The sequence below is a fragment of the Cynocephalus volans genome, chromosome 4 (assembly GCF_027409185.1).
Source record: "Cynocephalus volans isolate mCynVol1 chromosome 4, mCynVol1.pri, whole genome shotgun sequence".
Classification (NCBI taxonomy): domain Eukaryota; kingdom Metazoa; phylum Chordata; class Mammalia; order Dermoptera; family Cynocephalidae; genus Cynocephalus; species Cynocephalus volans.
In genome coordinates this window covers 131,205,817-131,231,227 of record NC_084463.1, presented here as the reverse complement: position 1 = coordinate 131,231,227, position 25,411 = coordinate 131,205,817, and the positions used below count along the sequence as shown (strand labels likewise).

The window sequence follows — 25,411 nt, the reverse complement described above, 5'->3', positions numbered from 1 at the left end:
CCACTTCTAAGGGTCTCCCCTTTGCAGGGAGTTCTTAGTGACTTCAAAGGCCAAGTCTACATATTGGACAGAGGAGTAGGGAGAAGGGGGGAAGGCATGTTTAGATTTCAAGTTACCAAGAGAACCCATATTGGGATGGTTGTTTCTTTTTTATGTCATTGTTTACCATGTATGCCTGTTCTAGATTTTGAGGCACAGATACATCCTGGAGGATTGAACCTAGCTGTCAGGCCTACAGACTGGGGAAGCAGCCTCGCCCACAACAGGAATCCAGGAAGGAGCCTCTGCTGTTTCTCAGCTACAAGGTGGTGATACACATGGCATGGTGCCATTGCTGTTTCAAACAATTCTTCTTTTACCTTTTTTGTTGAGCCACATGCCAAGTAGACCACTGTATTCTTGACAGTCTTTTGGGAACACCACAGAGTAGTTTGAGAAAGTGGGTGACATGTGGTTCCAGCCAACCTTTTTACCTTTGTTTCTTCCCTATCCTGTACAGTGAATGGAGCTATTTTCTATTTTGCAAAAGCATAGTGGGTTTCACACCCAGACCTTTGAGCACACTACTCCCTCTGCTTGCAGTCTCCTCTTCCCTTTACATATGACTGACTTCTACTTATTCTTTAATTCCCACTAAAGTATCACTTCCTCTGGGAAGCCACCCTAGATTCCTCCAGACTGGGTCTAGTGTCCCCTCCTCTGTCCTTTCATAGCACCCTGTGCATTCCCCCTATACTATTCATCTCTCTGTAATTGTTAGTTTATTTCTCTTCCCTGCTAGACTGGGTGCACCATTGAAGGGTTGTGTCTCATTTATTGTTCCATTTATTAGAGGGTCTGGCACGGAGTAAGGGCTCAATATTTACTTGTTGAGTGAATGCAAGAATGAATATTTGCTGTGCCTAGCTCAGTGGTTGGCCCTGGTATGTGTTCAATGAAGGTTTATGGAATCAATTGGTATCTGCTGCTCATTTCTCCACAGAGGTTAGAAAAATGGCGGAGCTCCTGAAGAATGAGGGGGGCCTACAAGAAGAAGACCCTGTGGACATCCCTGGAAGCCCCTGGAAATCTGGAGATGTTCTGCCTTGGTCCCCCCACCCCCTTACACTGGAGCTGACTGTAGGCTCAGTGAGCACCCTGCTTTCATCATGCTTGTTGCTTCTCTCACTTCTCTTGACTTGATAAATAGAACTGAACTTTCTGGTCTGAAAGATGCTGCCTTATTGATTTGAAAGCTGGCAACAGTGACCCCATCCCAGAAACATTTCCTGGGGATCAAATAACCAGCTCCTCTCAGCACTCATCAATCTATAGCCTGGCTAAATGTCCACTTACTCTGGGACTTACTACCTGAACCCTAACCCTAAGTCTCCCAGGCCAGGGGATGACCTGAGTAATTTACTATCATCTTTATTTCCCAGGGTTGTAATTTACAAGGGCTTGCTGTCTGAAGCAAAACAAAGCAACACTTTCGTTTGCTAAAGGTTCTGAGTAGTGCCGCTTTCAGGGAATAAAAATAATAACCCCTTATCAAAAATGCTTTTAACACACATTTTCTTATCCAGCTTGCATAAAAATCTAGAGATAACATTAACATCTCCAATTTATAAATAGAGAAATAAGCTCAGAAATAACTTACTGTACATTGTCTTCTAGCCGAAATACAATGCTCCTCTAGAGCATTTATATAGATATAACAGTAATATTCATTACTACTAACTTTAAAAAGTATTTATTATTAATAATTCTATTAATAATCATATTGTTATATGAATGTATAAACTGTTCTTTTTTATTACTATGTTGAAATTGTTAAACGAGTTGTTTCTTTTGTGTTTATCATGTGTCGGGAAGTGTACTTGGTAATTTATATAGACAATCTGATTAAATTGTCACACCAGTTTTATAGGTTATGTATCACTATTATCCTCACCCAACCCTTGTGGATATTGACTCAGAGAAGTTCAGTGAACTTGTCCAGGATCATGAACAAGTCAGTGGAAGTGCCCACAGTCTAATCCCGGTCAACTTGACTCTTGAACCAGCATTGCTAGTTGCTGATCTGGGAACCCCATTAGGGGCAGGACCACAGCAACAGAGCCCACTACTGTGTCCTCAGTGCCTGGCACAGAGCTAGCATGTGATAGGGACTCAATGACTGGTAAAAGCCCAGTTCTGCTTCCAAACCTGATGTCCTCTCTAATTTTCTGTTCTGCCTCAAATGTGAAGAAAGCAGCTCTGAGCTGTAGGTCAGGAGGCCACTTGGGCCCATTCCCTGTCCATCACCACAGCTTTTCATCCCTCGAGCCTCAGTCAGCTCATCATCAGAATGGTCCTAATCACAGCTCCCATTTATCCAGGACTAACTACACGTGAAGCGCCATTCCAGGCATTCTGTGGGCATGAATCGGATCTTCCACACAACCTTGCAAGAGATGTATCTTTACCTCTGGTTTTAAGATAGTAACTTGGCTAAGGGCGCACAGTAACTAAGTGGCAGAGCTGAGATTGGAACCCACTTCTAATGCCAAAGTCAGGCTCTCAGAGAGTTACCACTCTCCCCACCCCTCCCACAGACAGCTTTACTGAGATATGAGAAACTGCAAAATTCACCCATTTAATGTGTCCAATTCAATGGATTTTAGTACATGCAGAGTTGTGCAACCATCACCACAATCAACTTTAGAACATTTTTACCACCAGAAAAAAGAAAACCCCTCACAACTGAGCTATCTACAACCTTAACGCCACCATATTCCCTTAGCCCTAGGAAATCACCAGTTTACTTTGTCTCCATAGATTGGCCTATTCTGGACTTTTAATATAAATGGAATCACCCAATATATGGTCCTTTGCGACTGGCTTCATTTACTTAGCGTAACGGTGTCAAGGTCTGTCTGTGTTGTAGCATGCAACAGTACTTCACTCCTTTTTATTGCTCAATGATATGCCACATTTTATTTATCCACCCATCAGGCGAGGGACATTTGGGTTCTTTCCAATGTCACTTCTCTTACCTATCTGATTTGCCTCCCAGGGACATTCTGAAGACCAAATAGAAATTAGACAAGGAAGCATTTTCAAACTATAAAATTCTCTACAAGTAGGAGGTAAGTAGCAGTTTTTGTTGAGCTGATGGATACAAATGAGGGCAAGTTGGCTTATGTTTGTTTATTTGTTTCCAATGAGCACAGCACATCCTGAAGCAGTCCTTGGAAATTTAGTACTGGAATAAGAGCTGTTTGTGTTCTTATCACTGCTAGTGCCTCTTCAGCATGTTATTCTGCAATAATAGTTTCTCTCTCAACCTTTATTTTTTGTTGTAAAGCAAGCGATAGCAAGTAGCTCTTTAAGGGAATGATTTTTATTCAGTGATTCAAAAGTCTGGCATTTGATTTTTATGGAAAACAGATCTATCTTCTACCACTAAACTAGGGAATTGTTGACTGGAAATAATCTCACTAAACCAATTAAAAAACTCTTCATGGATCTTCCTCATCAGCAGTTCAGCAATTCATATATCTTTCAGATATCAGACAAGGCTAATCGTGTGTGTGTTACTAAGGAGTTCAATGTGTATATTTTGTAAACATGCATAGATGAATCCAAGAAGAAAACCAGGACAGTTAGGAAACTTGCATCCTCTTTTCTTCCTTATCCTGGGGTGAAATGAAACAGAAGTGGGAGATTATGTTCTTTTCCTTGTCTTAATTTAGCACACTAGGACTTGTTTCAACTTAAGTCCTATAAGGATTGCATATGCTGCACAAATAGTCTTCACATATAGCAAACTTTGGGGTTAGGTTTTTCAGCAGCCAACCTGAAAGCAGTGTAAAAATATCAGTAAAATCTTTCCTGTTTTCAGAGAAAAGCTGCTTCCACCATTTTCAAACCCTCCTTTACACATTTCAACAGATTTACTGAGTGCTGACTGTATCTGGCAGGAAAACATGGAGATGGGTATATAGAGAGGTACCAGCCGGAGCATGAGAACAGCGATTACCAAGACAGACAGAGAGGACTCGAGTGGGCAGTGGCAGAGCAGAGAGAGAACCTGTATTGGGACAGAAAGTAGAAGGGCCGAGATGTACAGGAAGTACTAATAGCTCATTTTTTTTTGTACATATACTGTTCACTAGACACTGTGCAAACATAGCCTCACTTTACACACATTTTCTCATCCAATCAAAGAGACAGAATTCAGGCCTGAAATTCAGACTGACTCCAACGCCCAAGTTCCTTACACTTCCTAGACCACCTCTGAATCAAACAGAAACCAGTCCGGTTAGGGTGATCCATATCCCAAAGTAGGCATGATTTGCTTTTTTTTTTTTTTAAAGAAAAATGAAGTCTGATTTTCTCACTGCAAATTGGATAAGTTAGCTCTGAAACCTGGGAGTTGGATGGGAAGAGGTCAGAATTTTACATTTTTACCATTGAAAGTTCTTGGAATGAGCATGTTATTTTAGTGGCCGTCAGTGAGGCTGAGAAGAGGGTGAATTTTATCTTCCACCTCCGACCCTTTCTCCGATGTTCAGGGCTGCTGTCCCCCTTCTCTACCACCTTTCAAGTTACTGTTTGGCTGTCCCTTACACTTGAGCTATTCCATGTTCCAGATCTGATATGTTTTCTTAGGTAATAGAGGAAGCAGGCTCTAGAGCTAAAAGGGATTGGTTTAATTATCTAGTCTAACCCTCCCATTTTTCAGATGAGGGATATGGAGTTCCAGAAAAGTGGATCTCCCCAACTCACAGAGCTGGATAATAAGTCTCCAATGAATTGCTCCTCAACTGTGTTGTTTTTTGTGGAAACATGGAAGGGGCCCACAAAATTCCCCAGAGTCTGGGGTAAAGACCACTGGAGGTTCTCAAGATGATTTAGGTAATGTCCAAGAGTATTTAACTTCTCTGTCAATCCTTCTGATTTAGGTTAAGGAGATAATCTCCATTTGGCCCTGTCTTTAACATCTAACACTTGGTAATCTCTCTTTTTAACAGAGAACAAAGCTCAGGCTCCAAGCTTTTGACAGTTAACTACCAGCCAGAGTCTAATAATATTGTTTTGTTTTCTCTGGTTTTATTATTATGCCTCTATTTATGGCAAATGATACTTTCAGTTTACAGTACTGATATAAAATATTCTTTAATATACATGTTTAAATTGATTTAAACTGTCAAGCAAATAATACTGTAGATGGTTCATAAATATGGCAAAAATCTTGATAATGGCCAGCAAATGATTAAAAGCAGGAGACATGGCTGTAAACCATTTGAGTGGCAAAGAGTAATGATTAGGGGCCCCATAAGGGCCCCTGAAGTAGACATCTCAAATTACACTGCTCCTGACCTATTTTGAGAAGGGTCACCTCTGTGTGAGGATTAGGGGTAAGCTCACGTTGAGCAGTCCCTTAGCGTCATCTGTCCCCTGCCCTGCGAGTCTACCACTCCCACAGTCTGGCTTCTCTGTGGTGTGGCTGTTCCTCTGCCCCCTCACTCCCCACTTCCCCTCCATTCCCAAAATGACCTCCAAGTTCCCCTCTTCTTCCTATGGATTCTGACACTAAAGATGCCAGATAACTCACAGGGAATTCCTTCACTTCATAGTGAATGGTAATTCACTATGGCCCCCTTGACCAGGCTTGGGTGAGAGAAAAAGCGTTGCGTGTGGCAGCAGAACCGTACGGCCTGGGGGCTCTGGGCCCTGCCTCTCGGGAAGCCAATGGGCCTTGTGTAAGTCACCACCCTTCTCTGGGCCTCAGTTTCTTCAACTTTACAATGATTGTCCCACCAGCCCTTGAGCTCTGAGTTCCAGTTGCTCTATCCTTCATTTATCTCGCCTCTCTGCTCGGGGGAAGGTGGGCTGACCAAGGCAGACAGAAGGGGGAAGGAAATGGCCAGGAAAAGGGAAGTTTTCTGATTTGTGAGATGAGGGGGATGTGTGTAGCCAATCAGAGTCCCAGACTCCTAGGGCTGTTGTGAGGATGAATTAATTAAGACAGTGTCTGCAAAGGTCTCACCACAATACCTAGCACACAGTAGGTTCCCAAACATGGCAGCTAGTCTCATCATCATGGGATGATAAGAGGGGAGCCAGCTTTGACAGACAGTGGGGGGCTATGGGGGGGGGGTCACAGGCTTCATTCAGGGTTGTTGGTGGTGGAGCTGCTCCTCAGCCCAGACTGGCCTCTCCCCAGGCTGGATGGGAGAATGGGCTTATGCCCTCTTCCACTGGGTCTGATCAGGGGCAGAGGGCATAGTCAGAAAAATAACACCAGGAAGACAGTGATGGGATTGAGGGCCCTTGTGCAGAGCTTAAAAAAAAAAAAAAAAAAAAAATGACAAAGAACCAGTCAAAGGTCAGGAAATCAATTTTTTTCTCCTTACAGATCTATATGTTTAGAGGCTTGTAAAGGTCAACGTTGTCCTTTTAAAGTACCTCCAGGATTTACATCCTGAGTAACACTTGGTTTCTTCCATGGTAAACATGAAGATCCAATTAGTTTTCCCTATAATTCAAAGAGATCCTAGAAGCAGGGACTTTTCCGGTTGGGAGTCAGTTTGGCTATAAAGTTTCTTGCTACACTATTCTGAGGATGAACTTTAATCCATATCTTATCTCCTGCTTGAAAATGAACATCCCTTCTCTTCTTATCATAATGTTTCTGCTTTCTTTTTCACTTTTTTCCCCCTTGCCTTTGGAACCTTGGCCATATTCCTTTTTGGCAATTAGAATAAATTCTTCAGACTTAGTTATTTGTTGCACTCAGTTACCTTAAGAATTTTTCTCCCTGACTTGACTCCAGGAGGCACTTTAAGGTCCTGTCAGATCAGAATGTTGCTGGAACCCAGGCTTTCTGGGCCCAGTTTCTAAGTCTTTTACAGCGATGTGACATGATGATCACTAAATATTTCTCTTTTTTATGGCATCCTTGACCAGGGATGAAATCACCAAGGCAGCTGTTCCATAGACCCTGTTTACAGAGGCTCCTTCTCAGTCTCCTGGTTTCTCCCTTTCACTCCAGGCTTACTAATCCAGAATGGTCTTTCCTGGGGCATAAAGGGGCAATGTGGGCAATTGCCAAGTACAAACACCCCCCAGGGAAAGCTTCCTCTTGCTGGGCTGTGGTTCTGGTTATGCCGTCATGAACAGGCTTAGTTCTGGATTCCTGGGGTAAGGGGATCTGGGTGTCCTTCACCCCCTTCACAGAGAGTGAGGATCAGTCATGTTGTAAGTACTCCGGGCCCTTCAGAAAGGCAGGACTCAGCTGGTAAGAGATCTGTGTATGGGTTAAGGAGTTGCAGGGCCTTCTTGGAAATCTGGAGGGATCTTATTTTACTCTCTTTTGACCAAAAGAAGAGGAGTGAACTCCTCAGCAAGATGGTACCTTGTCCAAAGATCATTTGGAAGATTTGGCAGGAGACATGGACCTCTTTAACATAATCCCAGTTGACTGGGGATTCCTGATAATCATAATAACTGGCATTTACTGAGTGTTGACTATCAACAGGCCCTGTTAGAAACACTTTACGTGCATTTTCTCATTTAATTGCAGAGCCTCCCTACGAGACAGTTACTATTATCAGCTCCATTTTACATATACACAAACCAAGGCACAGACAGGTGAATTATGTATCTTACCCACAGTCCAAGTGAGTAAGGGTGGGATCCATTACATGTGACAGCCTGACACAATTTTTTTCTCCAGCTTTGATGAGTGAAGGAAATGATGGATAACCACACACCTACCTAATATGGTTGAGATATGAAGGGGTGTTTTTGCTTTTGCTTCTTAAAAGATTCCTATTTGATTTGTCTCCTTTGCCTGTTGCCTAACAGTCCAGATAGGAAGAATATCAAATCAGAATGCCTACTGAAGTTTCAAAGAACAGAAAAATCTGAGTCAGACTGACTTTAATAAAGGAGATGGATAAGCTCATGTAACTGCGAGTCCAAAACTAGGATGCTCCAGCACCTCTACGACGTTATCATGGACTTAGCTTCTTTATGTCTTTCTGTCTAGCTTTCTGTGGTGCCAGCTTCAGCCAAAGGCTGACTTACTCATGGCAGCAAAATGGTTGCAGTGGTTCTATGCTTCACATTTGCAAAGTCAAAGAGGTGAGAGGACACTTCTTTTCCAGCATTCCAAACAAGAATCCAAAGATTTACACTGATTAGACAACTTAAGTTGCAGCTAACCCTTGAATTAAATCACATTCAAGGCAGGGGAATGGAATTTATTGACTGACTTAAGCCAACCAGTGTGATCACCCCCCGCAGATGGGGGCAGAATCTGCTTCTGTTTCCTACATAGGATACATAAGGGACAGTAGATACCCGAACGAAAATCTGGGTAGTCGTGTAGGGGAGAGCACAGAATAGTTACTGGGTAAATAATTCATATCTTTGGTTCAAAGTGATAGAACGATTAATGGCTGAAATGCGGGAATTTACTAATTTCACTTAATGTGAAATGGGAAGGTAGGTCATTCTAGTTGGTGTAGTGGGAATTTACTAATTTCACTTAATGTGAAATGTGAAGGTAGGTCATTCTAGTTGGTGTAGTGGCTCAATGATGTCCCAATGACCTGTACTTTTTCTGCTTTGGCATACTCAGTGTTTCAGCAATGCTCACGAGTGACTGCTAGAGATCTAGGCATTACATTCTCAAACACGACCCAAACAGGAAGGAGGCGGGAAGGATGGAAAGAAAAGGGCTCTCCTCCCATGAATTTTAACTTTTACTGGGATAGGAAAATCCTTCCCAGAAATCCCCAGCCATCTCTCTCTTTCATCAATTGGCCTGAACTGGACCATATGGCTCTTGCTAGCTGCAGAGGAGGTTGGGAAAGTGAATACCTGGAATTTTTTGAATCTATAGTAGGAGGCTGGCGAGGAAAAACTGGATTGAGAATGACCTTGGGTAGTCACCCAATAATGTCATGTTTTTGTAATTCTGTGCTCAAGAATTGGAGGCCATGTCCTAAGATTTGGCTAGTGTCCACTTCAGAGAACGTTACCAGGATCTGGCTTAAGTTCTTACCAAAACTCAGACACTCATAAGTCATTAGCTTTCATCCATCCGATATTCAAATGCAATGTTCAATGTAGCATTAAGTATTCAAGTGTTACCAACGAGAAGTTTATCAGAAGCAAATTTAGGCATCAGCGTGCTTCACGTTGTCAGCAGTAAGTGAACACCTCACGCCTAATTAAAAATCAGATGTCTAAAATAGGCTTATAGAAATTGGAGATTCCAATATAGACTGTTAATTAATATGAAGTTTGTTTTTTCTAGATGGCTAAAATATTTCCCCGCTAATTAATTGCCTAATCTTAAGGGCTCTAAGCTCAGTCTCAAAGTATATTACAAATATCCTACCACTCAATAAATTGTGGCTAGTATCAGCAACATATTTTTGGCTTTTTTGAAGATTGGAGCAACGAGGCCAGGAAAGTGACTCAATAGATGAGAACGGTAGAGTGAAGGATGCTGAGAACAATCTGATCACACACACGTATATCCATTATGTTTTTAGTTTCAAACTACTCCAACTTTGGACATTTTTTTCTCTTTCTGACTTCCTTTGAAAAATGACATGAGCAAACTTTTCACTGTAGTTGGAAGCAGACTCTGTTAGAAGAAGGAGGCCAATAGCTGGGGGAAACTGTGACAAATGAATCTGCTAGGAGGAAAGAAAAATTTCAGCCATTCAGAGAGTAAAGGATCCAGGAGTAACTGCAGTTTGGCTGGGCATGGCCAATGCAGACTTACATTTTAGTAGTGACGCACAACCAACAATTCATGGTGCTTTAGCATTTATGAGGCATTTTTACTTACATTGCCAATTGGCTCAGGCTCTAATAAATCTCCACTAGAGTATATCTGGTATATACAATTATAGTGTATAGTGTAAAAGATATATATACATATATTTTGTCAGCCTGGAAATTTATCCCCCTTCTTCCCTACTCTGGCAGCTGACTCAGGGCTGGCCAATCATAGTACTCATTCACCTGAACCCATGGAGGACCAATCAGGGTTTTCCCCTGGGGTTTTGTTATATAGTAACACAATTGTCCACTTACCCCATCACCACCCCAAGCAGGAAGCGAACACTGGAGCTGCAGAGGAGAACAATGGAGATGGAGAGAATGGAACACTTTTGGGCCCATGATCAGTCTTTGAAGCCTTCCTGATGACCCTTCCTTTTTCCAGTAGTGATATCACTCCCTGACTGTAGCAGAGTCAGCACGATGTTGAATGCAACCTCAATATTCTTATCTTTTAAATGTCTTTTCAGTTGTAAAGTCCTATAGGAATGGATAATATAGTCCTCAATTAACATACAGGAAGAGTTCTAGAAAATTTTTTTTGCAACTCATTTGGTTAGAACTTGAAATACATTTCTCCAGAGCAGTAATGAGAGCAATGGTTAAGTGACCAGGCTAGCTCACAAAAGCCTATTTTTACAGAAACGTGTGTTTAAAGGCAGAGATAATAGAGGTGTCATCAGAAAACTATTGCTTGAAAAAGAAAAAGTAAGTTTGATTTGACAAAACCAGGAGGTTAAGGCATTATTTTCTGGACTATCTGGAGGAACCTTAGGATTGCAATGGTCGTTTTAAAAAAAAATTAGTTTTGATTTTTTACCAAAATTGTGCATCCACATGGTTTAAAGAGTCAAATAGTTCTACAAGGTTTATCACAAAAAGTAGCAGTTTCAGACCTACCCCTCCTCTTCAATTTCCTGTTTCTTGGAGGGAATTGCTTTAAAATCTTTTCGTTGTTTACTTTGGTATTTAACACGTGTCTAAGTCATTTCTCGATCTTTCTCTTTTAGGCTTTATCTCTTAATTTCTATTAAGGAATATAAGAATTCAACCTTCCTCCTCACCTGCCCACCCAGGCACACACCATTCATACCCCAACTTCCTGATTCAGTTTTATTGTAAATTTGGTTAGATCAATACTTAGCGTTCACATTGTTATGACTAGACACATGCAACTGACTGCTGAGCCTGTGGTATCAAAGAGTACTCAAATTACTTTTCCTTTCTATCACTAATTCACATTTTCCCAGGAATAACAATCTGGTATTTTGTTTACTTGCTTAGGTTTTTATGTAATTAATGTAGCCTCAAATTCTCTCCCAGTTGGTGACATGTCTTCTCAGTAAGTTGAGAAACCACTACGTTTTCTATCAATTTTATCTTTTTGGAGACATGGCTCCCTGAACCTTCTGACCCGCTCAGATCTGGAAAGACTATTCTCTGAGCCTGCTGTTCTCACAGCTGCCATCCTGAGATCTCCCTTCATCAATATCCTGGTTATTCCGTTTGCCTTGCTCTTGAGTTGGGTTTCTTGCATCCTGAGTCCCAAGTTTCCTTGTTCTTGGTTCGCTTGCTCATTTGGGTGGAGTATCTTATCCTCTAGTAAGCTTTTTTTCTTTGGGCAAAATTTACCATTTCAGCCATTCGTAAGTGTACAGTTCAGTGGCATTAGTACATTCACATTACTGTGCAGCCATCTCACCATCATCCATCTCCAGAACTTTTTCATCATCCCAAATTGAAACTCTGTACCCATTAAACAATGACTCCCTGTTCCCCTACGCCCTGGTAACCACGATTCCACTGTCCCTACATATTTGACTATTCTAGGTACATCATATAAGTGGAAATATTGTATGATGTACAATATCGTATTGGACATCATAGAATATTTGTCATGTCTCTAGTAGCTTTTGAAGAAACGGTATACGAGAGGTATATTTTTTGAGAACATGCATATCTAAAGATGTCTTTATTTACCTTCTCAATTATGGATAACTCGGCTGGATATGTAATTCTGGGTTTGACATATTTTTCTCTTCTAATTTTGAAGGCACTGCTCCAGTATGAAGCACCATTGAAGATTCTGGACTCTGGAGCTAGACTGCTGAGTTCAAATTTCAGCTCAACCATGATCACAGACCATGTCATTTTGGGCAAGTTACTTTGTCCCTCAGATTTCTGTCCTGTGAAATGGAGATAATAGTAATGCCTATTTCATAGGGTTGCTGTGAGGATGAATAGTCAAGCACTTAAAATAGTGACTGGCATGTAATTCAAGGCCACCCTAAGTAGTATTAGGCTTATTGCCTTCCAGCTTCTAGTGCTGCTGCTGAGAAGTCTGAAGATGTTCCCATTCCTGATCCTTTCTAGGTAACTCATTTCTTTTTCTTCAGAAGTCGTTAAAATCTTTTTGTGCCAGTGTTCTGAAATTTCAGAATGATGTTCCTTTGTGTAGGTCTATTTTCAACCATTGTTCTGAACACTTATTAGGTCCTTTCAATCAGGAAATTCATGTCCTTCAATTTGGGGAAATCCTATTGATTAATTAATCAACTTATTTATTTAATGATAGCCTCAACCGCTATCTTTTCTGTCTTCTCTTTTTGGACTTCTATCACTTAGTTGCTCTGTTCTGCCCTTTATTTTCATATATTTTCACCTACATCTTTTATCCCTTAGTCATTTTGTCACATATTTAATGTCCAAGAGCTCTTCCTTATTCTTGTTTTCTTTCTAAAAACCCAAACCAAACCAAAAACAATAGCCTGTTCTTGTTTCACGGATGCATGTCCTCTTTGATTTCTGATAAATTTAACAGAAAAAAACCCAAAAACTTTTTTCTTTTTCCCCTTTCTAGACTTGGCTTCCTCCAAATTGCTTTTTCTTGTTTACTCTTACTTCTACCTTAACGATTAGAATGTTTCTTCTGACATCTGGTGATTCTTGGCTATTTGCCAAGTGGGGTGGAAAAAAGCTGATTGGAAGGTCTATGTGTGTGGAGGGAGTTTGTCAACGATGAGCTTTAGCACAGGATGACATTATTGGGCTGGATCAGGACCCCCTCTTGTCAGTCTCTTTTGTCTTTTCTCTTTGGCTGGTCCGCTTCACCAGAGAAAAATCTCACAATCTCCTCCCTGGAGGACGAAAGTCAGGCTGGCAGCCTGCTGGGGAGGAGCACTTGGACAGTATGTACATTTTCACTTAATTCTCTTTTTTCTAACATACTTACACTCTCCAGAGAATAAAGCTTCAGTTTTGCTGGGTGGGGGACAGTTACCCAGGTGCAATAACTTGGAGAGGAACTCTAAATGTTTTTTCAGTAGACTTCCACCCAAAGCTCTGTATTCTCCTGTTCTCCAGTTCTGCAGGGCAAATTTGGTTTCTTTTCAGTGTTCCCTATCACCAGTTTAGAAATCCAGGCTTTTTGTTTTGAGTCTTCTGTTAGTTACCACTAGACTTTTTTTATTTTAACAAACTCATGTTGCACTTTTTACTTTACCCATCGAGAACATCTTTCCATGCCCACAAACATTCTCTGAAAAATAACTGTTAATAGTTGTCTTGCACTCCTTCATATAAATATATCTTAATTTACTTAACCAACTTTTAACTGCTGGACAAATTTGGGCTACATCCAAATTCTTTACATTATAAGGAACAGTGTGAACGTTTGTGTTGCAAAAACTGTTTACACTCAATTATTTCCTCAAATTCAATTCAGTGCTACTTTTGACAGTATTACTTTTGATAGCTCATTAATCCCATGAGATGTTTCATGAAATAGTCTCTGCAAACATCTATGTCTGGGAAAGCTGCGATTCTGTGGGGGTCTGGAAATCACTTTAAAAAGCTCCAGAGATTCTTTGGTTGTGCAGTTTAGTTTGGAAGCTGCCATGATTACAGACTTGGCTTCCATTTTGCCAAAGGAAAGCTATGCTGATCCAGGCTGGAGTGAAGTAGTAGAAGAAAAATGGGCAGGACAAGGGGTGTTTGGCTCAGAATGACAAACAGCCCAAGATTAGTAGAAGGCACACAGCATAATCCATCTACTTACCATCAGGATATGCTTAGAGTCCTATACAGTGGGAAGTAATGCTTTAGGCATAATGTCTGTTAAAAAATTCATGACTCTGAAACAAGGCACATGCATTTGGAAGCCAAACTTCATAGTATACACTTTTTCTTTTTTAAGAAATAAAGCTTTACACTGCTCAGAATTTTGAAGGAGGAGTCCAGATGGAAAAACAAGCACCATTTCAGCAAAGCCAAATAAAAGGCCAAGTCTAGTAATTCTCAAACTATAGTGAGCAGAAATCTCATAAGTCAAGCTTGTTAAAATGCAGATTTCTCGGACTTGTATCTCTGAATCTAATTCATTAGCTATAGTAGGCCCTAAATCCTGAACACTTAACAAGGACCCCTGGGGAATCTGATGTAGGTGGCCCTGGGGTAATCAGTTTTGCAACTTGAGAAACTGGCTTAGACAATGTTTTGCCAGAATTACTAGGGTTGCTTGAATCTGGAAACTTATCTGATATCCCCTTGCTACCTGTCGCAGGGACTTGGGAGTTAAGTCCGGGAACAGTTTTTAACATCCAGCAGGGCACCAAGCCCAGAAGATGTGCTTCTCTCTTCCAAGTGGTTTTTATGGAGCCAAGTCAGGCAAACCCGGGTGGGGGGGGGGGCAGGGCTTTCTAACCTTCTTTTCTGGCCGGCTATCTCTTTCCTAGGTGTACTTAAAATTCATGCGACCCCTTTAGAAAGCAAGGGGTATCAGGCTGGAAGGCATGTAGTGCATGGTAATGGGGTTTTTAAAGACAGTAATTGGAGAAATTGAAAAAAGCAGGCCGCCTTGCTCCTTGGCCCAAGGATTAGGAAATGGCCACTTCAAATGTGGAAGCACATTTTGGGGTCCCTGTTCCTTTCTGTGGCCTGACTTTTTGTTTCTTGACAATGCTTCTGTTTCTGAAGTCTGTTTCCCTACTTTGAATAATTCTAGAGTCTAATAATTAAAGACGCAAATACTTAAACCTTTGACCCAAACAAGTTGCCAGCGCCCTCATCTTGGAGAGTTCGGGTTCTGGCCCAGCCGGGCGACGAGAGCGCCATGAGGGGGCGCCCTCTTCACTGCAGAGGGGCCCAGCCTCCCTCCCGCTTCTCCCCGTCGGGGCCACCCGCTGCAGCGGGGGCTCTTGGTCTCTCGGGTCAAAGGTCGGGGGTGGCAAAGCTCACAGGGACCCGCGCGAGGCGTCCCCCGGGGCGAGGGTAGGCGGGGAGGCCGCGGCTGCACGGTCCCGGCGGGCGCGCAGGGCACTCGGCTGCCCCGGCCGCACGTCACTCGCGACCTGCCCCCGCCGGCCCGCCCCCGTCCCTGGAGGTGCGAGCGACGCCGGCCAACAAGGGTAAGCGCTGCGGGCCCCCCGGAAGACCTGGGACCCGGCACTGAGCCGCGGGCGAGCCCCGGGAGTTCCCGGCGCGCGGTCGGGGCGTCTGGCCCGCCCGGGTCTCAAGTTCACAGACGCAGCGGCTTTGTAGCTTCCTCTTCCGCCCTGGAAAGAGCTGTGGTTTGGGGGGACCTTGGAGTGCGCGCGACATCGCTCCTGCACCGTGGGGCGGCAGGGTCCCTCGGCTCCAGCTTCTCCCCACCCCCAATCACTGTCCCCGACGCTTCGCCCGTGCACAGCCCGGGCTGCAGGTCTGTCTTTGCAAGTCCCCCGCTTCCCGCTGCCTGCTTTCTCCTCTGCTCAGCTCACGAATCCCCTCTAGAAAACACACCGGAAGGGGGAGCTTTGGGTCAAGCGAAGTCTTTTTCTGTCCAAAAAAGGCCCGCCTTCCGCGCACCTGGTTTTAATAAGAGCCTAGAGAGAAATATGGCCGGGGCCTGAAGGAGCCCCAAGAACCTCTGCCCATAGAGAGAAAGAAGGGTGCACAGGGGCCGCACGTGCGCAGGCGCACTCGCTGTGCGAGGCTTTGTGACGACCTCGTGCACTTTTCAACTTTAATTGTAGCCTGGAGAGGATGTAGGTTGTAGTGATGTTAGAAATGGGGTATAAACAGCAGTTAAAAGCACATTTATTAACATTGAGGACAAGGAGACTGTTGACAGTTGTGCACAATGTATTCTTTTCTTCCCAGTTTTAATAACAAAAACGGAATATCGAAAAACAGCCGCTGCTGCTTCCTGTACTCCCACATCCTTAATCCGTGTGCACGCAGATTTTTTACACAGTTGCGACTAGAGGTACACGGCATTTTTGTTTCAAATTCCACAACAAGGGAGCTAAGTTACATCCCAACAGAACCGAAATCTTCATTAGTTCTAAGAAAAAGATCTTACAGTACATGAACTGGAAATTAAAGATTGTATCATGCTTTTAACCTATATTATACAAGTTTAAAGGATAAAAGACATGAAAGGCTTTTTAAAAAGACCCTTGAGAGATGTATAAATATAAATATAAATTGGTACATATTCTTCTTGCATCTTCATTTAAAGCCAAGGGGAAATTTCTTTCCAATATAGCACTTTGATCTTTATACTCTTAAGAAAATAACTCCTACCCTACCTTGTACTAGAGTTTTGAGAATACTCAGGTTTTCATAAAACATTTCTTAAACTCCTAATCATCATTTAATCAGAGGCCTCAGAATCTTGCACTTCTGTTCCCCTCTGTCGAGAATGCTTTTCCTTTGCCTTTGCATTGCTAGACAAATTCCTCCTTATTCAGACCCCAGATCAGACATCCATTTCCCTGCCCACACCATGCAACAATATTTTATTTTCTTCAAAGTACTAACCACTATTTGAAATGATCTCATTAGTTTGAATATTGCCTGTCCCCCATCTCCCCTGTTGTATAAGCTCCACGACAGTAGAGAGACCTTGCTGTTTTCCTTGCTGTTGTATTCACCCCCAGTGTCTACCAGGAGCAGTTTAGTAATACTAAAAAAAAACAATTGCAGTGTAGAGTGTGGTCCAGGGAGCACTTGCTAAGAGAATGCGACCTTTGAGGAAACATCTTTAGTCCCCGGTCCCCCGTCTCTTGTCTTTTCTCCTGGGTGGTTTGGGTGCAGTTGCTGTTCCACCTGCTGGCCCTTCTTAGGGTCCCACATGCAGTGCCCCAGACTAGGCCCAGGAAATAGGACCTGGAGGCAGCTGGGGCCTCAGGCAGTTTCTTTTGGGTCTGGATTTTGGACTAGAGAGCAACTGGGACTCTCTCCCACAGGCCTGAGGACTGCTGGCCATACAAACCCTCTGACCCTTTAGCACTTCCTGGTGCTTGGCTGCATGTGTGAGGTTCCAAGGTTCGTGCGTGGTGGGAGCTGCTCATGAAAGATCTCTGTTTATGTTGGACTCCCAGCACAGGGAATAATTAGGGGAGTGACATGCTGCTAAAGTCGAGGCCTTTCCTTGTGGGCTGGGCCACGAGGCTGCTGTCTGGCCTGCTTGCTGGCAAAGGCATTGGATTCCTGCGGATTCCTGAGTGGTTCTGAGGAACCGAGTCTCCAAGGAAACCTTGATGAGGCAGAGGCTGTGGGTGGGGACAGAAATTTTGGAATTTCCCAAGGTTCCTTGGGGATTGATGGTTGTTGAAAACCCCCTGGGCAACACTAAAGTGGAGTGTCTGGTCCTACTTGCCTTGCCTCAAGGCTGCACAGGGCTCCCAGGGCCCTAGAAGCCTTCCTCCCTCCCATCGCCTGGCCAGGACCTGCGTGACCAATGGGTGGAGTTCAGAGACAACAGCTCTGGGAGGAACTGGGTGGTCTGGGAACAGCCAGTTGCCAGCTAGGAAGAAGCTTTTCTTTAAGCTTTGCAATGCCCAGCATAGTACCTGGCACATGGTGGCTGTTTAATAAATTCATTCAGGTATGGAGTGTGAGAATGCCCTTCAAACTGTTTCAAGCCTGGCTGTGTCAAGTGTTCTGCAAAAACATTTGTTCCCATGAACCGGGGTGGCCAGCTGCCTGAATTCAAATCCTGACCACCCCACTTATAAGTGAGTTTGTTATGAGGATTAGAAATGATAAATTTTTTAAAGCACTTAGAACAGAGCCTGGCACGTAAGTTGTCATAGAGTAAGTGCTAAAAAATTAAGAATAAAATATGGAAAAGGTAAGAGTTACCTCATGGGAGAGAGAAGGAAATAGAGTCAGGGAGGGGCACACTGGATATTTAAAAAGTAGAGCTCATTTTCTCTTTCTTAAACTGGGTGAGTATCTGGGTTTGTTATACTGCAATTCTTTATACTTTTTACATACTTTTAAATGTTGTAGGATATGCTCAATAGGTGATAAAAGCATTGAAACTTCACCCTCCCATTCTTCAAATACTGTATTTTAATACACTGAAGACCATTGAGGCATTAATTTGTGTGACGTATCTTGTTCTTGTATAACCTTATGAGGGATAATAGTACTGTTATGGAATGGACTCGACGGAGAAGTGGTCCGCACTCAGAGGGTTGGAGAGTCAGGTATTTTATTATGCTGGTGGGCCTAGATGAGCTAGCACTCCAAGATCTGAGCCCTGAGTTTAGGTCTTACAGGGTTCATGTAGGTGGACTCTTCTGGGTTCTTTTAAGTTTTGTTTTCTCAGCATTCATGTAGCTAGTGCAGTAGTAACTTTCGTTTTCTCAGCATTCATGTAGCCAGTGCAGTAGCCATTGCGATAAGCAAGCATGTTTACAAAAGCAGGAGTAGAGCAGTTGATTGTCAGTAAAGCTGATACAATAAGCAGGTTCTGTTCTAAAGGCAAAACGAGCTACTGAAAGAATTAATTTTGAATTTTCCCAACAGTACTATTATTATTTCCAATTTACAGATGAGGAAACTAAGGCTGAATAGCTTCCTGAAGATCTGCACTATTCAATAGTGGAGCCAGGATTTAAGTCAGAGCCTGTGTTCCTAATTGCTATGTATGTCATTTCTTATGTGTCACTGATATAGCAGGTTGTATCTATCCTTTAAAAAAAAAGAAATTCATTACCTTGCCAAAGCCCACTCACATAAAATTGCACACTATGACTTACCTGTGTGAATTAGGATTTTTCTTAATAATGTGAGACCAAGTAGAAATGCAGAAATAATCTGGATATGGGAATGGCTGGCTACAAATTGCCAGCCCTCACCCTCTACTTTCAAATTTTATATTCATCGAATCAGCCTGCTATTTCTCAGTAGTTAGCTTAATAGTAAAAACTGCTATAAATTTTAATTTAAAATAAATGTATATAAAATGAGATGCCAGTTATATGAGTATGTGTCTTAATCTATGAAATCATTAGAAAAAAGGTTCTGGGATGCAAGAAGAAAAAAAGAAACTTGATTATTACTGGCTGAAGAAGATAATTGAAGTTTGGGAATTTGATGGTGTGTGTGACGCAGGGCTAAATGTTATTCCTTAATGCAACAAACATGTATTAAATGCTTCTTATGTATAACGCATTGTGTTAGGCGCTTGGGTAACATACAGAGATGAATAAGACAATTTGATATTCAGAACATCCTTTAATAATGTAACACATTAAAGCACAACTGACTGTATTGAGACTTACGGCAGTAATCAAAGCTGATTATATTAAGAACTATGAGATTCCTACAATCGAAGTGTTTTTTTTCAAGGCCTTGCTGGCTAAAGTGCACAGAAGCCAATACTATGGCACTGGTTTTTGAGAATAGAAAAAGGCCTTATTGCGGGGTTGACCATCAAGGAGACAGGAGGCAAGGATCAAATCTGTCTCTCCAGTCCAGGGGCTCAGCACGTTTTAAGTGGTCAGTAAGGGGTGAAGAACTGGGCAAAAGTTGATTGGCTAGCTCCAAATCAGCCCATACGACTAGGCAAAAGCTGATTGGCTAGCTCCAAATCAGCCCATATGACTAGGCAAAAGTTGATTGGCTAGCTCCAAGTCAGAGTGTATATGGCAGTGAAGCTGCTGGATGCTGGATCTTCCTTGTTGAAGGACCTCTCACTTCATGAAAAGTTCCACTGGTTCAATTTTCTGGCATTTTAGTTCTGTAGATGGGAGATTTTTTGGTTCCTGTGGTGCTCAAGGTCATCTGGAGGACAAGGCCTTCTCCCTGTGCATGCTCAGCTCACATCTTGCAAGACAGCTTGTAAAACAAACTGAGGTAGAGAGGTAGAACCAATGTCAGCTAGTTTTAGGCAGTTTCAGACTCAGCATTTTGAGCTGGAGTTCGTGATTGGGTAAAGAGGAGGGGGAAAGGAGGGGAGTTCAAACCTGGTTGAGGATGAGCAGATGTGTGGTGGTGGGAAACCTTGAGGTCTATTTAGGGAATGGAAAGTAGCTGAGTTGGCTAGAGCGTTAGGTTCTCTGTGATGGGGAATGAGGCTGGGAGGACAGGTTGGACAGAGAACTACAAAGAATTTCACCTGCCAGACTTGAAGGGTCTGGCCTGCCTTCTCCAGTAGGGCATGGGGAGCCACTAGGTTTTCTAAGCATGGTTCTGGCATGCTCAGCACTGTGCTCTCGAAACATTCTTCTCTCGTGGTGGTGAAGATATTTTTAGAGGAAACAGCTGAGAGATATGGAGATCAGTGAGGAGGCTATTGGGATAGTCCAGGATGGGGAGGGAGGGAGGAGAGACAGTCATGAGGAGTTAAACTAGCAGAGAAGATAGGAAAAAAGGAGATTGATGGAAGAGGTATGGCTGGAGCCAAACTTATAGTTTGATAACTGATGGAATGTGTTGACAGAAGGAGAAATCAAAAAGGACTCTAGGGTGGTGAGATTGGGTGCCACTGGCAAAATAGATATGTCAAGAGGAGGAGGAGCTAGGCACATAGAAAAAGAAAGACCAATGGGTGTGAAGCTGAGAAAGTTAGAGTTCAGATTTCTATACTGCAAGACTTGTCTGAGCCTTTAGAGAGAATGCATACTACAGCAGTTCCAGGATTGACCATAGAAACCCCCCTTTCCTCCTTCCCAAACATTTCTCAGAACAGTTTGGAAATGTATTCATATACCAGGCCTACAAGTAAGGAGAAAGCCTAGTGCTTTGGACTTTCTGGCTGTTCATCTTTAACCATGTCAGTTCTGCATTGTAGCAAGGAAACATCTCGTGGGAAGCTCACGTCTGGGATGCTGGGTTCTGCAGCCTGGGACTGTTTGCGTTTGTTCAAGTCTTCATGCTGTTGTTCTAGGCCCTATTTCATAATGCCTTGGATTTATATAGCCTATGAAAAGTACAATATCAACTTTGAAAAGAAGATGGGTGAGAATTTCACACTTGTGCCAGATGGGTTGGGAGTTTCCTGAGAAATTGTGAATTTTCTTAAAAATGGACATGGTTTTCAACTTAGGATGGTTCAACTCACAATTTTTCGACTTTACAATGGTGTGAGAATGGTATGCATTCCATTGAAACCATACTTTGAATTTTGAATCTTGATTGAACTTTGGATTTTGATTTTTTCCCAGGCTTGCAGTATTTGGTGGGGTACTCCCTCGCCCTACTAGGCAATAGCAGTGAGCTGCAGCTCTCACTAAGCCATGCCATCGTGAGGGTGAACAACCCATACTCTACACTGTCCTTTGTTGCCAGTATTTTTTGGATACTGTGTTTGTGTTTTCTGATCCCATCATGTTTACAAAATGCCCATGTTGACTTACAATGTTTTCAGCTTATATCAACTTAAAATGGGTCAAGGAGTATCTGTACCGCACTCCTTCCAAAGGCCTGGGGGAGGCGGAGGCCTGTTTCTATTACTGGTGCTCAGCTACTGCTCATGTTTAAAACAGGGGCCTTGGGTTTTGAAACATTATATATGTTATTAATACTAGATTATCCAAATTGAATCATCTCTAGGTTTGCTACAAGCGCTCCAAGTAATGTTTAAGGATTTGATTCCAGTTAAATCAAAGCCTCTTACCAGAAAGTCATCCCTGTGATCTTTTAAAAAATGATGGTAAAATATACATAACATAAAATTTACCATTTAAACCATTTTTAGGTGTGCCGTTCAGTGGTATTAAGTGCATTCACTTTGTTGTGCTGCCATTGTCACTGTCCATCTGCAGGACTCTTTCAACCTTGCAGAACTGAAACTCCATACCCATTAGACAATAGCTCTCCATTACCTCCTCCTCCCAGCCCCTGGCAGCTTCTGCTTTCTGTCTCTATGAATCTGACTACTCTAGGTATCTCATGTAAGTGAAACCGCACAGTATTTGTTCTTTTGTGACTAGCTTATTTTACTTGGCATAATGTCTTCAAGGTTCAGCCATGTTGTAGCATCTGTCAGAATTCCCTTACTTTTTAAGGCTGAATAATATTCCTTTGTAAGGATTTAACACATTTTGTTTATCCATTCGTTTGTGAATAGACATTTGGGTTGTTTCCGCCTGCCTGTGATTTTAAATTCTTTAAGTAGTCCCTGCTTAGAGCTGGAGATGCCTTTCTGGTTTGTTTCAATTACTTTTGAGTTAATAGAAAATGGCAAACCATCTCACCAAATCAAGATGTGAAATTGGACCCATCAAACTGAGAGACAAAAACGCTTTTTGATCCCAAGTTTAAGTGGACTTGGAGAGCAGCAGTTCTGGACTTGACTGGGAGTCTTGGTCAAAGGAGCTAACCAGTGATTCCTGGCAGGAGAAAATCACTTGCAGTTTGGGAAGGGAAAGGGGAGCTATCTTAAGGGTTAGCAGTTCAATGTTGGGGCCCCCACTGCTTCCTCGGTCCTGTAAAGCCTCAGGCGTTTGGGTAGAGAGGTTGGAAAGTCAGTAGGTTAGCTGGAAATCCAGGCCCAGTCTCCACGAAGAAGGGATTTGGGTGTTTCCTGGGAACCTGCTACTTTGGGCCTGCTGTTGGCTCTTAGTGTTGAGTTGGAGAGAACAGATGCTCAAGGGCTTTGGAGGAGTGGACGGAGATGGAAACCATCTAAGAGCCCTTCTCTCAGGCCACCTTCCCACACCAGCCTTCTTTTCTCTTTCTCAGAAGAGTTTGGTTCAGAGAAAGAAGTAATTTTGACTGAGCTATTTGGTGTGGAATAATTTCAAGGCTAGTTGAGAAGTAGCCACATGATGAGTTTTTTTTTTTTTTTTTTTTTTTGGCCCTTTTGTTAGCCTCACAGAGAACTAGCTTTATTGTTTGAATTCATCTGTTCCCAAACTGTGCACTGAGGCACCTTGGGGAGTTGCATTAAACTCATAGGGGTGCCGTGAGGTATTTACAATTTTTGAGGAAAACATAACTACACTCGATATCTACGTGTGGGACACCCATTAACTACTAGCTTGAAGTGGTTCATAGTTTCAACATTAGATCGTGCTGCATTCCTTTCAGTGATGTCATATCTTTGCAAAGCTGGGTTTTTGGTGGGTGCCGTGATAAAAATTGAGTGCCTCACGAAAATCAGTGTGCAATAGGAAATGATGTTAACAGTGTCTCGTCTGATCTAAAGTTTAAGAAACTGTACAGTGCCCAGTAGGTATATATACTCCATTAGTAAGTAATTGTGATTAGGTAAGCATGGAATAAAAATATTTTTTCAATTTATGTTTATTAATTTTTCAAATGGCTATTAAATTGTTGCTGCACCATTGCAAAGTGGTGCAGCCTTTATGGAAAATGATATGGAGGTTCCTCAAACAATTGCAGATAGATCTACCATACGACCCAGCGATCCCACTGCTGGGAATATACCCAGAAGAATGGAAATCATCATGCTGAATGGATACCTGTACTCCAGTGTTTATTGCAGCTCTATATACAATAGCCAAGATCTGGAACCAGCCGAAATGTCCATCATCTGATGAGTGGATAAGGAAACTGTGGTACATCTACACAATGGAATAATACTCTTCTGTAAAAAAGAATGAAATATTACCATTCGTAGCAACAAGGATGGACTTAGAGAAAATTATATTAAGTGAAACAAGTCAGGCACAGAAAGAGAGATACCACATGTTCTCGCTTATTTGTCGGAGCTAAAATTAATAAAATATAAACACAAGCAAATAAAGGGTGGGGGGAAGAAGACAGAATAACCACAAAAATTCCTTGAACTATTTAAGCCAAGTGCACAGATATGATGTGGGGGGGAGGGGAGGGGGTTGAGAAGAATGGGTAAAAGGGCATGAAAATCAACTTCAATGTATTTTTTTTTTTTTTTTTTTGTCTTTTTCGTGACCGGCACTCAGCCAGTGAGTGCACCGGCCATTCCTATATAGGATCCGAACCCGTGGCAGGAGCGTCACCGCGCTCCCAGCGCCGCACTCTCCCGAGTGCGCCACGGGCTCGGCCCAACTACAATGTATTTTGAGAAGTAAAATGAAATAAAATTAAATTAAAAAAATAAAACAGAGAAAATAAAAATTTCAATTTATGTTTATTAATTTTTCAAATGACTATTAAATTGTTATGACATAAATACTTATAAAGTTGTTTGGACTTCACTACTTGTTAGGTTTTTCTTTCAACCCAAGGGTGCCATAAAAATTTGCTGAGACACTAAGGGCACAGTGTACCAAGAGAGTTTGGGAATTTCTGCTTTAATCTGCCAGAAAATATCCAAAATTATGAATTTACTTTTAAATACATCAAACTTGGTAGTGGAGATGAGATGACGAGAGGAATAAAATAAACATCTTGCTTTGAGATTTTCAAAATAGCTTCATTGTTCTGATTATAAAATTAATATACATATTGCTTATAAAAAATCTAGACCGGTGAAAAATGGAAAGTAAAAACCTACATATTCTTACCCTCCAACACCCCTAAGATAACAGCTGTTAACATTTTGGTGGATATTCTTCCAGCCTTTTTTTTTTTTTCCTGAATATTTGAGAATAGGTATTTACCAAAATCAGATAATATAGATACTATTTTGTTTATTGCTTCTTAAAATTCACTGTATTAGAACCATCTTTCCATGTCAACATGTACATATTTGTAATCCTAAATAATGCATGTGTATTTACTTTAAACAGATGTACAAATACAATGTCAAGGGAGCAGAATCCTCTCAATTCTAAAACCTTTATTACTAATTGTAGGTTGATTCCACTGTTAAGAGTGGCTCAACTGTGCCCCCTTGTGGCCAGATGCAATATTTAATATTTTTCTTCAACTGTTTGCGTAAGGCCTTGTTCTGTGACACGGAGGATATAAAAGTGAATAAGATCTTTTCTAGGAGCTTATAGTCTACAAGGGGAGATGAAACATATAATTAAATAACTATGAAAGAAAATAAAAAGTAATTAGGTATTATAAGAGAGCTAGAGTTAAAATCCCAGAGGCAGAAGACGTTTGTCTGTGAAGATTAAAGACTTAATGACTCGCTCACAAAAGCAGCAGCAATGATAACAGATAACATTTACTGAGTGCTTATGAACCAGAAACTGCTCTTTGCATTCTGCATTGACAAGATGAAAGTTCTCTTGTCTAGGCCTTTAATCATGAGTAAGATTTTGACTTAGAGGTATGATGAGGAGGTGGAGTGGAGGGAAGGGATAGTATATTCCAGGTGGGGAAACTAAGAGCAAGAGCATGGGAGTCTGCACAGAGAGGACTGAGCCTTGCAGACTGCTTGGAATGAAGTGGGAAATGACATTGG

General features: G+C 42.1%; 1 protein-coding gene across 1 annotated transcript in view; it reads left to right on the top strand.

The window, feature by feature from the left end:
- The first annotated feature begins 7,141 nt into the window (after nucleotides 1-7,141).
- LOC134376423 (uncharacterized) overlaps nucleotides 7,142-25,411 on the top strand; it is a 196,051-nt gene continuing 177,781 nt past the window's right edge. Inside the window, exons 1-2 of the mRNA XM_063094983.1 lie at nucleotides 7,142-7,170; nucleotides 14,889-15,236. Coding sequence (XP_062951053.1) covers nucleotides 7,142-7,170; nucleotides 14,889-15,236 — 377 coding nt within the window. The remainder of the gene's footprint in view (nucleotides 7,171-14,888; nucleotides 15,237-25,411) is intronic.